At 42.7% G+C, this 16293-nt stretch overlaps 1 protein-coding gene across 1 annotated transcript in view; it reads right to left on the minus strand.

Annotated features, from left to right (window-relative positions):
* arap2 (ArfGAP with RhoGAP domain, ankyrin repeat and PH domain 2) overlaps positions 1 to 16293 on the minus strand; it is a gene marked incomplete at its 5' end in the record, with an annotated part of 137058 nt that overhangs the window by 109071 nt on the left and 11694 nt on the right. The window contains one exon of the mRNA XM_080519230.1: positions 8481 to 8601. Within this exon, the coding sequence (XP_080375356.1) occupies positions 8481 to 8601 (121 nt within the window). The remainder of the gene's footprint in view (positions 1 to 8480; positions 8602 to 16293) is intronic.

Here is a 16293-nt window from a genome sequence, read left to right on the forward strand (position 1 = left end):
CGCCCAAGCTGTCAATCTGGGAGGACGGGATGCAGCGAGCAGGAAGGTGGGAGGACTGGGAGGAAACCGAGAGCAGCAAGTTAGCAGGTGTGCCTGAATGGATCCTGCGTATGCTTTCAGTGTGTGTTTGTTTGTGCACACGGTCTCACACATGGACCTCCAGCATGATTGCCAAAAGTATTCATGCAAACATGCCCTCACCCCTGCACGTCTATAAAAAGAACGCATGCCACTCTTGTCCGCTAAACCAACCGCAATATCCAGCTTCATTGCTTCTTAAGGGATATATATACATGCCCGTCTCTTTGAAAGACTATTCCACTTTACATGGAGAGAGGCGGGGAGAGAGGCAGCTAATCCTCATTGAAAGTGGGAGAGATGAGAGCCAGGTCCACTCAGCGCTCGACAAAGATCTGAGAAGACGCCCACACATTCGCCACAAACAGGAATAAAAACAGCAATAGGAGAAATTATAAGTATATCCTGGCTATTTTCTTTGTTTTATCACATTTCAATCATTTCACCTCAAAACACACCAACACTGTATCCAGTGGTTTCCCTCACATAAAGAATTTCACCAGCCAATTCTGAGTCACAATAAATGCATCTACAGGTGTGTTAATGCTCACTGGGTTTGTACCGATTTAATCTGGTGGAAGTATGAAAGCTGCCATTGGATCGCCAGAGCAGGTCTCTGTCCGCCTCCATATCTATGATTTAAGTCTGATTGAAGTGTGACTGATGTGAGGGGCTTCAGCATCGCAGTCCTTCTGCAGCAGATCACAAACACTGTGCACAAAGGAGGAATTTCAACCTCTGATTTGACACACTTTTGCACTGGCTCCCAAAACATAGGGGATGGTGACGACAAAGTCTAAGAGCTCTGCATTTCAGTTTTCATTCTTACATATTCATATCAGGATCTGACAGAAAACTCAGACAATAACAGGTTTTTCTTTAAACTTGCCCATTCTTCATGGAAGCAAAAGCACAGGAACAATTGAATTGGCTAATATAAAGCCATGAAACACTCAAAACATTTGACACATGGACACAATACACACACAAATATATATACACTTCTTTTTTTTACAACACATAAACAGCCCATGTAAAAATTGCCTTGCATGGTCCATGCTAGAACAAAAGTCTGATTTGATTTACTTGCCCAGTATGAAACCTTCCAAGCTTCCAATTCTGTACTACTTATTGGCTTGCGTCATTATTTTACTTCATCATGAAGGATTTTACAATAACTTAGGTTGCATCTTCCTTTGAATTCTCAGACAAAATGTTTTCAGAGACCAGAGGTGTCCAACATTATTGTTAAACAAATGTATGGAGAGTAGCAGACATAACTCAACAGAAAAACTAGCATTAGCCTTAAAGCCATGTTGCCATTGTGAGTCAGTAAAAATATTCGTAAAAAGTGGTTTTTTGGGTTTTTTTACATTTCATTGCATTTTGCGTCAGACGGTTTCATTAAAATTGGCTTTATGTTGAGATTGTCATTCTTTGAATTGTTTTTAAGTAGTCTGTTTTTGGTGGAAATGTCTTCATCATATAGATTATGTGCACCACAAATAAATGGAAAAAAGGTTCAACTTAAAGGTTATTATGAAACTATTTTACCTGCCATGGACGTCTGAGTGAAAATCCCTGCTGGAATCGTGTCACATCATCAATATAGATCACAATCCTGTTCCATAAGAATAATCTGTACAAACCATTCTGTGTCTAACAGTGTGATCAGAGGGGATCAGAAGCAGACCCCGACTTTCTCCAAACTTTACATTTTCACTACATGGGTAAAAGTTCATGTCACAGAAGTTCATCAAACACGTTTTGAGGCTGGTCTTGGTACTTTTTTGGCAAATCCCAGATAATGAGTAGATCTTCTGATGTCGCTTTTTGTACTATAGTTCATGATGTTTCCTGCAAACAATAGACTATGATGACTTCACTCCGACTCCCTGGAGGTTCCTGATTTCGTCATCAGCAGCTGCTGCACTCCCCTCCCTCAAAGTTTGTTATCCAGCACATCAGTGGCTTCTTTCTTTTTTGAGAGAGGATGTACTGGCTATATTTAATATCTGTGCAATGGCTGCCATTGTGAAAACTTTAAACATTAGACACTATTTTTGGTTATGTTATTGGGCAACAACACACTTGTCAGTTATATGACCCTTTGCTTTGTTCACATAAAAAGTAAGATGCTGCACACAAAAGAGGACACTTTTAAAAGTATGCATCACATTCAAATACCTACAAGAAAAGCTGAAATATTGATCTTTTGACTCATTCATCTTTTGATGTAAAATGTTTTCAGTCTCCGGCTAAAAAATACAGGAATTGGCTCCATTGTTCCAACACTGTTGGAGGTTGGTGTATATTTTATGAGCAGTCAGTGAGTTCTAAAAAATAACAGTGCCACCACATTAATCCTATAGCTTTGCATTCAGCCCAGCGCACAGCTTCGCTGTGGAAGTTGGAGCAGGATTTGCATCACACCAGTTAATCACTACAAGTTTGTTTACTTCATTTGGTCTGATTTCAAAAAACACTTGGAAACTTTTGAAGTGGGAACACTACCCGAGTGAGATGAGCATCACACAGGTGAGAGTGGTGAAGGGATACTGTACATCTGCTAAATTTATCCACTCAATCATTTTCACTGTGGGGGAGATCGCAGCTCCTTCGCCAGCAGATCAGACAAAAACACACCAGAATATGTATTTTGAAATTAAGCACACACCCATTTGAAATGTGAAATCTCACAAGATTTACTCTCTAGTCACCTGCATTAAAAGGCAGCTTGGATCACATATTTAGGTGAAGTAACGTCACTGATGTGGAGAGGTATTAATACAATCCAACAGACATTTTCACCTTGTATACATTGCACACTATTTCACTACGACACTCAAGACAGAATTGGTTCCATGTGGCACCTGAATTCAAATGTGTTTGACACCCCTTCGTTTGGTTCATGGGTGACACTCCTAGACTACACACTACAATGACTTAACCCATGCTAACTAAATGCTCAAGTAGCATAAATTACAGCTCCCATTTCGTATTAATCTGTACTGATCACGCTGAAAATTCCAAGGGTTAATTTCTTCTTTGAGGGTCTTTATTGATTTTTTTTTTCCACACCAAAACACGACTGCCTCCAACTGAAACGTTCCAAACAATAGCTTAGAGAGCAGATGATCCTCTTCTGTATCCATCAGCATACATCACATGTAAAAAGAAAAAAAGAAAAAAAAAAAAAGACCAAAAGCACGAGCAGATAAGAAGGGAGAGACTTGAGTGTGATGTCAGTGTCGGGGAGAACTAGTAGTAGCAACACGTCTGAAAGTGAATAATACTGAGCTAACTCAGAGCCCAGAGACATCCCTCATCCATTCAAGAGAATTGTTTGACAAGAACAAAAGAAGCCAGTAGAAACGTCCTTCATAAGAGTTCTTTTTTTTTTTTACTTTCATATTTCTGATTCCTTCACAGCCGATACTTTTTTTTGTTTTATTTGAGTAAACAAGTTAAATCAATAGCCCCACTTCACCTCGGTGTTGTTTTACACAATCACCTGCTCTTCTACTCAAGTGAAGAGTTTGCCACATTTGTTTTTTGTGTATTTTCTATTCACAGCAAGTGGTTGAGACCAAAGAGAAGAGTTGAACAAGAATGGACACTAGACTCACAGCTCCCTTGGTAAAAAGTCTACAACTTGCAGCTCTGGAGCCACACGTGTCTCTTTACATCCTCTGTCAAAAGCTCCCTGAAGTCCTCACTAAATCATATGTCAGATAAACATTATTATTATTTTTTGTACACTAGACTTTTTCATAAAAGACTCCCATTTCCTAAAAGGGTTAAAGAGGAGTGATACAGACAGACAGACAGACAGACAGACAGACAGACAGACAGACAGACAGACATACGCAATAAATACATACATTTATTTATTCATTCATTCATTCATTGAAATCAAAAGCTGGAAACCGTTTAAACAACCAGAAAAACGGCTAAAAATTTCTCAATCAAAAAAAGTGTCTTACAAATTGACTCTTGGTTGGTGGAAAGCGATAAAAATTGCTATTTTGCTGATGAATCCTGAAGAGCACTGCACTAGGTCCATCTTTCACACAACTGAAACAAGTGGAACATGAAAAATGTGAGGTGCAATATTTAATATGACTTGTACAGCTTTGGTCCCGCAGCAATTCCTTAGTCTCTGGCCTCCTCTGTGGACGTCTCTCCAACTCTCTCCCTTGCCATTTCAAAGCACACCAACATATGTTGGAGACAGACTTGTGGAAAGCAAATTGCGAAACCATCAGAATACAAATCATCACCTCTTATTGTTTTTCCTTACCACAGTGATAAATCGCATATTCTGTCTGGTAGCACATTTCTGTGCAGCCTCTCCACACCTCTCCTGTCCTGTCTGTCTTCCATCACTCTCCGCTCATGTTTCTTCCTGCCAAACTCTCCTGTTCCTATTGCGGTCTTCTCCCGTCACTCCCTCCCGTCTTTTCTCCTCTCGCCGCCTGCCTGCCTCCCTCCGTCCCTCCTTCCATCTCTCCTCTCTGGAGCTGACAGTACCTGAGGGAAGAGGCCACCTGCGGACCAAGTGGGGAATCAGCCGACAGCTGTGTGCACACTCTCTCCGGTGGCCTTCAATTATTCACTCACTTCTCCCTCCTCCTCCCGCTCTTCCCTCTCTCCATCTTCACTCTGCCCTTTTCATCTCTCCCCGCCGTCACTGCCTTTACCTCGCCGTTGCTTTTTCACACCGAGATTGCGTGTCTGCCTCGCTCGCTCGATCCACTCCCGTTATCCCCTCCCTTAATCTCTTCCTTCCCTTGTTGCTCCCATCCCATCTTCCTCTACAGCGCTTGAATGTCTTTAACACTCCTCTGACCATCACTCCATCATTTTCTTCCCCTCCTCTCACCCAAACTGCATCAGCCCAGCAGCTCCTTAACTCCACTTCACTAACCTACTCCCTTCTCTTTGCCTCCGTCTCCTCGTGTCTCGCTCTTTCTCGTGTGTTTCCCCAAAGATTGATGACTCTCCGCCGCGAAGCGAGTGGGTCTGTTTAAAGATGCATGAGGTGATGAAGCCAGGTTTTCTCCTTGCTCTCCCTCTCTCGTTCTACCCCCCCCATTTGCTCTCACTCTTTCCCGATTCCTTCTCCTGAAGGCAGCATCCACCTCTGCGCGGCGTCCCGCTGTTCCCGACTGGTCAAAGTGCCACCTCCGAATGAGACAGCACTCACCTTCTTCTCAGATTGTGTCAGGTCAGCCGAGTGTGACGCACGATGATCAATCTGCAGACACTGATAAATGATGCGCTTATGACCGGCGACACCAGTGGACGACGACAGCGGACAGTCATCGGCGTGGCAATGCATGGCATCAACAGGAGGAGGAGGTCATTCATTTAACAACTCAATTGTTTATGAGAGCGATGACAAAAATAACAATGCTTATTGTTAAAGTTTGTGGGACTGCACAATATGGGTTAAACATGCAATAATGCTGATTTATTATCAGGATATGATATATTATCATCAGCAATTTATCACTCAAGTATATGATGATGGATCAAATCGAATCCACAAAGATGTATGTGATGAATTTGTTGACTAGTCATATGTTTCATATGTTCTCGTGAATATCAGATCCCAAGACGGCTGCCCAACACTCTCGGCCGTTGATTCCTGGGAGGGTGGGGGTGCAAAGCCCTCTTTCCCTCTTAATCATTTATTTAATTTAGGTCAGAAAACTTCTGAGTTTCAGCCTTTGAATTAAAAGTGTAATCAGCAAGTGTCCTTACTGTCATATACACACACATTTGCCCAAATATGGTAAAAGGGAAAATGGAGGGCACTGATATCACCCCCAAAGCACTCTGCAATACCATTCACATAGCAAAAGAGACGGCTGCCATTCAGTGTCTTTCTCAAGGGCACTTCGACATATGGGGAATCAAACCAGCAACCAAGTGAGCTATAGCCGCCCCTAAATTAATCTAAAAGAAGTAAGCGAGGGCAATGAGGTTTTCCATAAAATAGAGCACTGGCCCACCCAAACACTTCTGATGCAAGAACTTGTGTTTTTCTTATCACAAGATTTCCATGAGACCCACCGCTGAGCAGACATCGACTAATGAAGAGATATTTTAAGCCCCAACATCACAGTTAACTCAGCGCCAAGCACCAAATGACCACACCAGAACCATAAGCTGATGCTCGATAACAATGATGAGCAAGTCAAGTATTGATGTTTCTATACTCGGCTTGACAGATGTCCATACGTCAATAACTTGCACCGAGGCCTGATTCAATTAAATTCTTTTTAGCTGGAGGTCTTCTGACACCTTCACCCTGGACCACACTGACAGTCAAAGGTTCTCGCCGCCATAATCGCGTAACCCTCAGTTTCTCCTTATTCACCAGAATCAAAGGTCGGCCAGTATCTGACCCCTCGATTAGCGGGCGAGCTGTTTGACCTGAGCTGCCTAATGGACTGCTATCAAGTAGGCAGGAAGGAAAAGGAAAGTGTTTCGTTCCCCTCTCATTAGCACCGACACAGACAGCGCTTTCCCCACCGAACGACGATAAGCAGAGACAACTCTTACTGTGTTTTGTCTGACAGAGAGATGAAGAGAGGAAAAGAGGAATGAGATTATTAAAGAGCAATTCCAGTGAGATTTAATTTTTTTTCCCTCTCTTCCCATTTTTTACATACTTTGTCCCTGGAGATTGGCGCCGTTGCAAAGGTTCAGGCAGTGGCGCCAAGTCATTAGTGCCGCCGAGATCTCCTTGAGCTCCACATACACACCCAGTCGCACAAAGTAGTATTCCTTCTTTTAATACTTTAAAAATAACTTTGAGGAATAACATTTTATGAATTACAGTTATTTGCTCTATTTCCACAAGTGCAATATGACTATTAATACAAATGTTATGTTTGTGCATTCAAGAAAGAATGTCAGACAGTTTCTGGGGGTGTTTTCAGTCTGACTCTTCCTATAAGTGGGTAACTCTTTGTGAGAGGTGTATTTTATTCACATTAAAAGAATTAGGGAGGTTGTTTTTTTTCCCGATATGCCAGCTACTTTACAAAGTCAAATATTCATCAAATTCAAGCGAGGAGGTACCAGTCATACATATAGTGTGGCTTGGCAAATCAATGGGGAACTTGGGTGTACTCACAAACATCCAAACCTATGTCTTGACTGAGCCCTTGCATGTTCTCTCTGTGCAAGAAAGATTTTCTGAAGGTTCTCCAGCCACCTCTCATAACCCAATGTTTATCAAACTCGCTGTTTAGGCGTTGGTCTGGCTCTGCTTGAGCTCCTGGCGACTTGGCCAGGATGGACAAATATCTGCTGGGATCGGCTCCAGCATTTGTTCATCTAGCCGAGGGCTACACAGATAAAACAAAAAAGAAAGAAAATCAATGGCCAACAACCAAATGGTATTGATGTTACACTTGCTGATGAACAAAAAGACCAATTGGTTAAAAGAAAGTTTTGTAACAATGGTTTAAAAAGTAAAGATCAGCTGGCGTCTGTACAGAAAGAGCCCATCGATTTAAAGCAACAACTCTACTTAGGTGTGCCTTAAAAGACTTGACGGAAAACCTTGGATTAAATCTCAAACTAGCAAAATGCGATACCTATATTTTCTTTATTTCTGTCTCTACATTTACAGAGGTACGAAGTACAGTCATAGTAGAGATGAACCACAAATGTGAACCTAATTAGAAAATATAAAAAAATTGAAAATGATCTATTTATTCGCAGTTCTTTTTACGTTTCAAAAGCTGATACAGGTGGAAAGAGTGCAAATGATTTATACTCAAGTTTGTTTACAGTTATGGTGCCTATGGTGAAGTGCTGTTGTGTCAAATGCTGAATTAAAAGTAAAGAGTACTTTTCTCAAAGTTCATTAAAAGTTAGTGAATTTTGAGGACATGTACTGACTTGTATAAAATATTAATCTTCAAAGGGTCTGAAAATTAGCAAAATAAAGAAAATGTTTTGCAAAGAAGGCTGAACACCACAACTCTGTTCAATCTATTCATATGCATTTTGAAAGGAAGAAAATGAAAGTATTTTCCTAAAATATGACATTTCTTTAGACCAGGGCCGTTTTCCAAAACCATCCCGAGGCATGAAAACTTCCATTATAACCGAAAAGAATAGACGGAACAAGAAAATGGCTGAGAAGAAAAAAAAAAGAACTATGTGGAGAAAACAAAAGCTAAAAAGAGAGAAAAGATTGCCACAAAGGTAAAGTATGATTGGGAAAGAGGAGAGGAGAAAGAGGCGCACACAAAAGGAGGAAAGGGGACAAAAACAGTCGGTTGGCGCGACGGAGGCAGGCACAAAGCAGTGAACGAGGAGCCGATAGGGGACTGCAGAAATGCAGCACAAAGGAGACGAAGATGCACTTGTTGTACCTTCTCTTTCAGCCCGGAAGACAAACGTCCGTAGGGAAGTGACTACTTCAAACTTGTTGTCTCCCAGTCCACGCACCTGCCTGATCGCAGTGGCGAGGATCATGCCTTTGGAGTACATCTCCTGCACAGAAGGACAAAGATAGACACATTGACGTCGCTCCTGAAGCGCTCATGAAAACAAAACAAAAAAAACATGTAGATTGAAAAAGAGCTTCATGCGTGCTTGTATTGAATTGTTGCCTATTCCTATTATATGACTGCAGACCCACAATTACTATTTTCCGGCGCTTTGTTTGCATCAATAGATGTGTACTTCTGAGACGTATTACCGTCAGCGACAATTGCATTCATCGAGAAGCAGCTCTGACAGACATCCTCATCAAACTCCAGCCGTACCCCTTCAATGTGGCGTCACATTTATTTGCAGAAATAGTTTTCCTGTTCCCTTTCAAGCAATATCTTTGATAAATGGCACACGGCTCTCGGACAAGAAGCGTTTGATTCCAAACCATCGCGGGAGGAATACAAACAGGAAACTCGTACCAACATAGGTTTGAAAATGAGCTGCGTATGGGGAAACAAGCCAAGATGGACTTGCATTGATGCGATCTTTGACCTCAAAGTCAGATCTTGAAATGTGCATAATTTTGAAGTGAAGGTGCCGAAAACGGCCTTGAGAATGCCCAAAAATACATAAAACACACACACACACACACACACACACACACACACACACACACACACACACACACACACACACACACACACACACACACACACACACACACACACACACACACACACACACACACACAACATGGGTGTTGGAATATTGGACGGCATTTTAAAACAAATTTACAAGCTGAAAACAAACTTCTCAAATATTTAAAAAGAGCTACACATGCTACACTGGGGGATTTGAGCAGAAAAAAGAAGTTACAAAAAAAACTACAGGAAGTGCTCGGGTAAAGTGGGATTCGGTTATGTGTATTGTTTTTTTCCCCCAGCAGCTCAAGCGGAGGCATCCAAAAAAAGGAGGATGTTGCACTGGAGACTTCATGACCCTCTTAACAGTCTCCCCTGACAATGGCAATTAAAGTACTGGGTCAATGTGAATGAGACAGAGGGGGGCCCCAAAAAAAGAAATCAAACCTGAATATCATCACCGCTAAAGAAGCGGGAACACAACGCTGCAACCAGTGAATTAGTATTCAAAACTTGAAGTCTAACAAAGAACGTCTTGAAATAAGTTACCAAAAAAAAAAGAAAGAAACACCTCCAATGTTCCTGCAATAGACTTATGTGGAGCGGACAGTACGTTACATTTCCATGACAGCATGGCAATCAGTGGGTTGTTATAAAAAATAAAAAAAAGGGAGAGAAAGGGGTCATAGGAGACATTGCATTATTCATGTCGATAATGTCATTATCATTGCAAAGTATGAAAAAAAAAAAAAAGGTCTTTCCTCCGCTTGCTGCCTGTCGCTCTTCAACAAGATTGACCTGAATTTTGATTCTCCGCAGTCCTGTGCAGAAATGTTTTGTAACAATACTGCACATTTGTTCCACACGCTCTTCCCCACAGTCATATTTCTCAGAGACAGGAAGGGGAAGTAAGGATGACAGGGAAAAAAAAGAAAAAAAAAGGGGGGGGGGACATGAACTTTTGACTCCTTCGCACCATTCTTAATTAAGCCAATGACCTTGCCATCCACAAAAAGCCTATTTCTAGAAACCGTGGGGCCAAAAATACACTCGCCGACACAGTCGGTTAGGGAGAGCGGGGGTGGGAGGGGATGGATGGATGGATGGATGGAGGGAGTGTGAAAAAATAAGAGAGAGAGAAATTAGGTTCTGTGAAAGGCCAAGGAGAGAACTGAGAGCAAGATAATAGAAAGATACAAAAAAAAGGTAGAAGAAACAGAGATTAAGTAGGAAAAGATGAGGAAGAGGACAGAAAAGGGGGCGTGTGGGTAAAGAGAGACATCATGTAGAAATGAAGACGCCTAAGAGGGTCAGGAAGGAGTCTCTCTCATATTAAAGCAGGATGTTAACAATGGCAAGAAGTGGCTCAACCTAATTACCGACAGCGAGCCTCGTGCGTTTCTCTCCCCGGGAGTTTCACACCAATATCAGACTCTTTCTCTCTCTAAATTTAGAGTGAAGTTAAAGGAAGGTGAGGAGAAAGGAGAGAGTAAGCGTGTGCGCATGAATTATCACGGAGGCTGCGAGCTGATAATTATACCCCAGACCGGGCTAACGGTAATTAATTGTTTTAATTCTAGTTTTGGGGTCATGGAGGAAAGGAATGTTTAATGGCACGCCGCGCATCTGTAAATACTCCAAGTCGGCAGAGATGGGAGGAAAGCGAGCAGTCAGCATCGGGATGGTGGATTTAGGTGGGACGCATCGCATGCTGCGCACGCGGTGTTTACAGACTAATCTCAAGGGGACGGGCTGCCAAGGAAGCAATGAGGCCTAACTATCTCTCTTTCTCCAATAACAGACACACCTGACTCGTCTCCACCGCGCCAAAGATCCCCTCCACTCTCATTTCCCCTCAATCTGACCTCCTCCCACTTCTCAACTCCTCCACTCCCACATCTATTCATCCCAGTCGCATCGCCACCTCTCATTTTATCCCACTAACATTTACCAACCCCCCCCCCCGTGTCATTTTCGCCGGGCAGCGTCGCTTCTATTCAGACGCATCAGTGGAGGTAGGAACAACGCCTCTTTCAAAAACAACACGGTAAACTTCAGGAGACAATTAAGGCAGAGCATTGGCGCAAAAGCCTACAATAATGGAGGCACCGTGGAGAGAAAACAGGAGGGAGGAGGGTAGAAGCAAAAAATAAAAAAAAAAAGGTGGAAGGAGTTTTACCACCAGCATGGAGTTAAGGTTTTAGCGCCTCCAAACCATGGGATTTCTAGTGGAGGGATGAGGACACCAACTGGCTGCTGCAGAGAACTGCAGCTCTGAGGAAAGACAAGCGAATCCACGGTCAGCGTCTCACCGAGTCAGACGCATGGAATATTTTCTGCACGATGCTTCCGGGCTGAACCCCTCGGAGAAAGAGCCGACCGAGGGCACAACCCTTCCCGAAACCAGTCATTTGCAAGTCTAAATTTCATCTTCAAACCTCCATCAATAGTATCTGTTCTCGTTTTTTTGGGGGGGGGGGGTTTTCTTTTGGGAGCACATCTGAGATCGCCTAATGTATTGACGTCTGAAGACCTGCCATCACGCCACGCTTGTCTGTTACACTTTCAATTATTCTGTATTGTCTCTCACTCGGACAAGGTCATGACCGCGGGCTTTTAAGTCTTAAGGGAATCAAATCCTCACCAAAAGCACTGAAGTCCAAGACGAGACCGAGCCAAGTCTGAGGCCGGCTTTTTGAGCTGAAGTCTGGACTGCCTCCAACTCCTAGGTTAAAGCCGCAGTCATTGATTTTTTTGTTCTGCTGCCACTTGGGGGGGGACAACAAAACAGGCTGTAAATATAAACAGCAAAAGCTGACACAATATTATCTTCCTATGCAGATGAACGGCATCCACACGGGGTTGTGGATTTATTTAATTATTTTCCAGTTCATAATTTTGAGTCTAAAAGTGCACCATTGTGTAGTGCAAATCAAAGATGGGCCGCAATTCAGAGCGGGTCATTTCCTTCAGATGGTACAAACAGGAGTTTGATTTCAAGTTTGGAGGACTTTGCATGTTGTGTTTGCAAGTGTGTGCGTGGGTTTTCTCAAGGTCATCCAGTTTCCTCCCACACAGCACAAAGAGAAGCTGGATGGGAGGATGGATGATTAGATCCACGCATGATTGATTGGAGGAATAGATGGATGGTTCAGGTGATTCTAAACTCAAGGCATTTCACTTATTGTGCTATGATTTCCAAGGCAGAATACACCTTAAATTGATACAAGTTGCATTCACTCTCAATGTGTAATGTATGTAAAGCAATGCGCTCAGTTGCCAGTCCTTGCTAGAGTCCTTTAAAAAAATTAATAAAAGGGTAAAAGTCAGTGATGCCATTCTCATTTCATTCAAGCTGGTTTAATCAAACATTTCAAATAAGTTCTCACTATTAAAAGTTTACTTTTGTTTATTCAACCGTTGCCTTCAATACTAATTAAAACAGCTGGATTCAGCTAGTTACCAACTGTTAGTGATGGGCATGATGCCCATCACTAGCTGTTTGTTTTTATTAGTTTGTTTTTTTATCTGCTGCCAGATGAAACAGATGCACAACTGGTATGAGACTTCAAAGTGACTCAAAAAGTTACAGTGCAAGTTTTAAGAGTGAATCCCAGCTTTGGCAGATGTGGAAAAAGTCAAGCGATCTGAGGAAGTCTGAGGATGAGAGGTAAGATGTTGGTGCTGCTCATTTCAGGCAATCTCGTTCGTTTTAACCACTTTAATTTAGTTCATTCATTAAAAATATTGATCAGAGCTTTAAGTCAACATTTTGTTATTCCAGGCTGCACATTTAATTGGATTGAAAGTTTGCCTAAATTGCTTCTGTGTCTATACCATTCGAATTGTATTGTTCCAGTGTTTCTTCTTCTAATACACCCACACAACAATCCATGCATTCGGAAATACACACTACCAATACCCAACACTTGTAGGTATTGAGCGTATGCATCTATTTTTCTTATTTTCAACATAAACTCCAAAAACATTTGGAATAATTAACAACCCTCATTGAACCATATTTTACCGAGAACAATGTTTGTGTAACATCACAACAGTCTACCAGTGTGTGGGAAGAAATAAGAGCAATTAGCAGAGTTTCGAGAGGGAGAAAGTTGTTCTATTTTGGTCGAAAGAAAAATACCAGCTGCTCCTCATTTTCCTTCATAGATACTGGACTTACATTTGCCAATTTGCTCACAATCATTCACACGTATGACAGATCAAACATCAACATTATGATTCGAACGCGATCTTGACCATCAGAGCAACACGTACCACAGCGATTTAAAGTTTCTAGACTTTCAGTAAAGGCTTTAGACCAATCTTAATTAATATTAAAAGAAATTACAAGCAAGTTCGAAAACCTCCAAGTTGCAAATTGATCAAGAGTGACGGGATATTCTGAACATGCAACAAATGTTAAATTACCTTGTGGCAATGTATAAAACGGTCACTTCAGGTGTAACATCAAGCGTCAGCACAACAGCCTCAACAAGATATGGGAGAATGTGACTGGAGGAGCTTTCAGGCTTGGCAGGAGAGCTTTTGAACGTCAGACAGACTCCCGAGCTGACAGACTGACACACTGAAAGACTGATCCCTGGTCCTAAAACCTCATCTCCCCCTTTGGCCTCCGCTCCTGCCTCATCTCCCATCCCTCGCACCCCCATCCTCTCATCCCTTCATCCCTCGCAGCCATCCACCGCTCCTCTTCCCTTTCACTACCCTGAAGCCAGGCTTTGGACTGTTTTCGCAAAAACACACACATATACACACCTACACACACATATATATACACACCTACACACACTCACACACACACGACACCACATCAAGACCCTGAAGACTACATCTCCCAAAGGGATCTAACCAAGTCAATCCCGGCGTTGACGAAATCAGGCGAAAGGCGTGATTGATCAGGCGGCTTGGCTAGGATGCTGCAGAGAGGGAGAAGTGAGACTGAGGATCTCTCCACTCTCCCACGCCACCTCCAATACCCCTGCGATGACATCACCGCGGCCAGAGACCTTCAAGCTGCGACTGCGATTAAGTGCGATTAGTTCTGTCTGGGGCTGAAAGATCCCTGTGGATTTTCAACTACAAAAGCTCTTTTTTGGGGGGGTGGTGAAAGTTGGAGAAATAGAATAAGCATGGGAATATTCCAGCATGTAGAGGTTTGTTTTTTTTAGGGTTTTGTGTACAGATATTAGAGGAAAAAGCCTCACGATCAACTGAAATTTTTTTTTAATAACATCCTGGACTTTGTCGCAAAGCGGGTAATACTAAACCCCCAAGATTGACCAAACTGAAATCCAGTTCTCTTTGTGTTCACACTGGCACTTTTCCCCTCAAGCCAGCAGGTGAACCACCCAACAGCTTTTTTAAAGTATGAAGATTATGCTACAAGGCTTTATTCACTTTCTGGATCCAGAGCAGAAGGAACTTTAGGGCGGTTTTAACCAGCTGAGAGCTCACAAAGAGTTTCAAACAAGACACTGTATTTCTGATACGAACAGAGTACAACATATCAGAAATACATTTTCAAGCTGATCTGTAACCCTCGAGTGACCACGGCGATCCCAAGGCAACCACATTGAAAGGTAAAGCTGTATAACAGTCACACACAATAAGAAGAGCCATAACATCAGAGTGACTGCACCTCTGTGAATCTAAAATTACCTGCCAACACACACACACACACACCGCTGTAAGATCTCTCCAACTGGAATGATCTTGTAATCAGCACAACTCCGCCGAGATGACTTCTGCACATTTGAGCTGGAAAGTCAACACAACAACACAAAAAGGTTCCGTTACATGAGAGGTACAGCAATTGCTGTGGTTGCACGCAAACATGGCTCTGCACTGTTCCAAAAAAGCCATTTTAATTTCTGACATAAACCAGTTCTGAGAGATTTGCTTGTAATCTTTTCCTACCCCCTGCGCTCGCTCTGTGGAGGTGGCAGTGGGTGGCACAAAGGGTGGCGCAGGGCCTCAGTTGGCCGCACAAAGCGGTGATGACGGAGAGATTGTACTCAACCTCTCCATTCACCCAAATCATGGTGAAGCCCTCTGCCGTCTCAGAGGGGACGAGTCACATTGGCAGGACTTTAGAAATCTTTTTAGCCTTTAGAAACTCTAAACAACCACCCCAGTTTTCTCACTTACACACCCACACACACAAGCAAACTTTCATCGTTCCAAAGGCTGTCGTGGCTGCGTTGACAGTGACACGGAGCATAAAGTGCTGACTCGCTGGCCTCCCTGCCGATTCCCGCCCTGCTGTCGACAGAGCGTGTCCTGATAAATAAAGCAACAAATGCAATGGAAAGAGAAAATCGGGGGAAAGAGGCAAGAGAGCATGGAGGGCTATAATTAGTAAGAGATTAACGAGCAGGCATCAGACAGGTCCCACATCATTGATTGTGATGTTGTGCAGTGCTTCTGCAGCGAAAACAAGCTGGCCCTCGGAGGGGGGTAAGAGGTCACTGCTCACACACACACACACACACACACAGAAATGTGTTTGTTCTCACTTGCAAACCCACATCCAACGGTCATTAGCGAAAAGATGAAGGTAAAGCACATTGTCAGACTCGAGAATACAGGATAAAAGCACAGCAAGTCCTTTATAAAGGACTCTGCAATTGCTCGCATAACGACTCTGTACACTTTAGATTTCTGCTGACCATCACCAGCTGCATGCAGCTCCGAAAAAAAGAAAAATATTTTAAAAAGGGCCACTTTGGTGAGTTTCGGTCTCGTCCGTGTTATACCTTCAGTAGTGGTTTTGAGACTTGACTGTTCTTTTCGAGTGTTTGTGACAAGGTCCAGATTAGTGGAGAAGTTAAGTGTAAGTATTGGTGTAAAATACATAGAAATGAAATGGGGACCATATGTTGTGGTTCAACAGTAATCCTAGCACATGTCAAATAACATTCACATCACAATGAGCTTCTGTCATTGTTTTACATGTTCCTCCGGCTGGTTCTTTGAGTGACTCAACACACCACCGAGTGGAAAAACTCAAATTAAGAGACTGACCAGGCTGGGGTTAGTTGGTGACAAAATGTTGTCTTGTATCATTTGGCTTGTTAATTTATGG

The sequence above is a fragment of the Blennius ocellaris genome (genome assembly GCF_963422515.1).
Source record: "Blennius ocellaris genome assembly, chromosome: 23".
NCBI lineage: Eukaryota > Metazoa > Chordata > Actinopteri > Blenniiformes > Blenniidae > Blennius > Blennius ocellaris.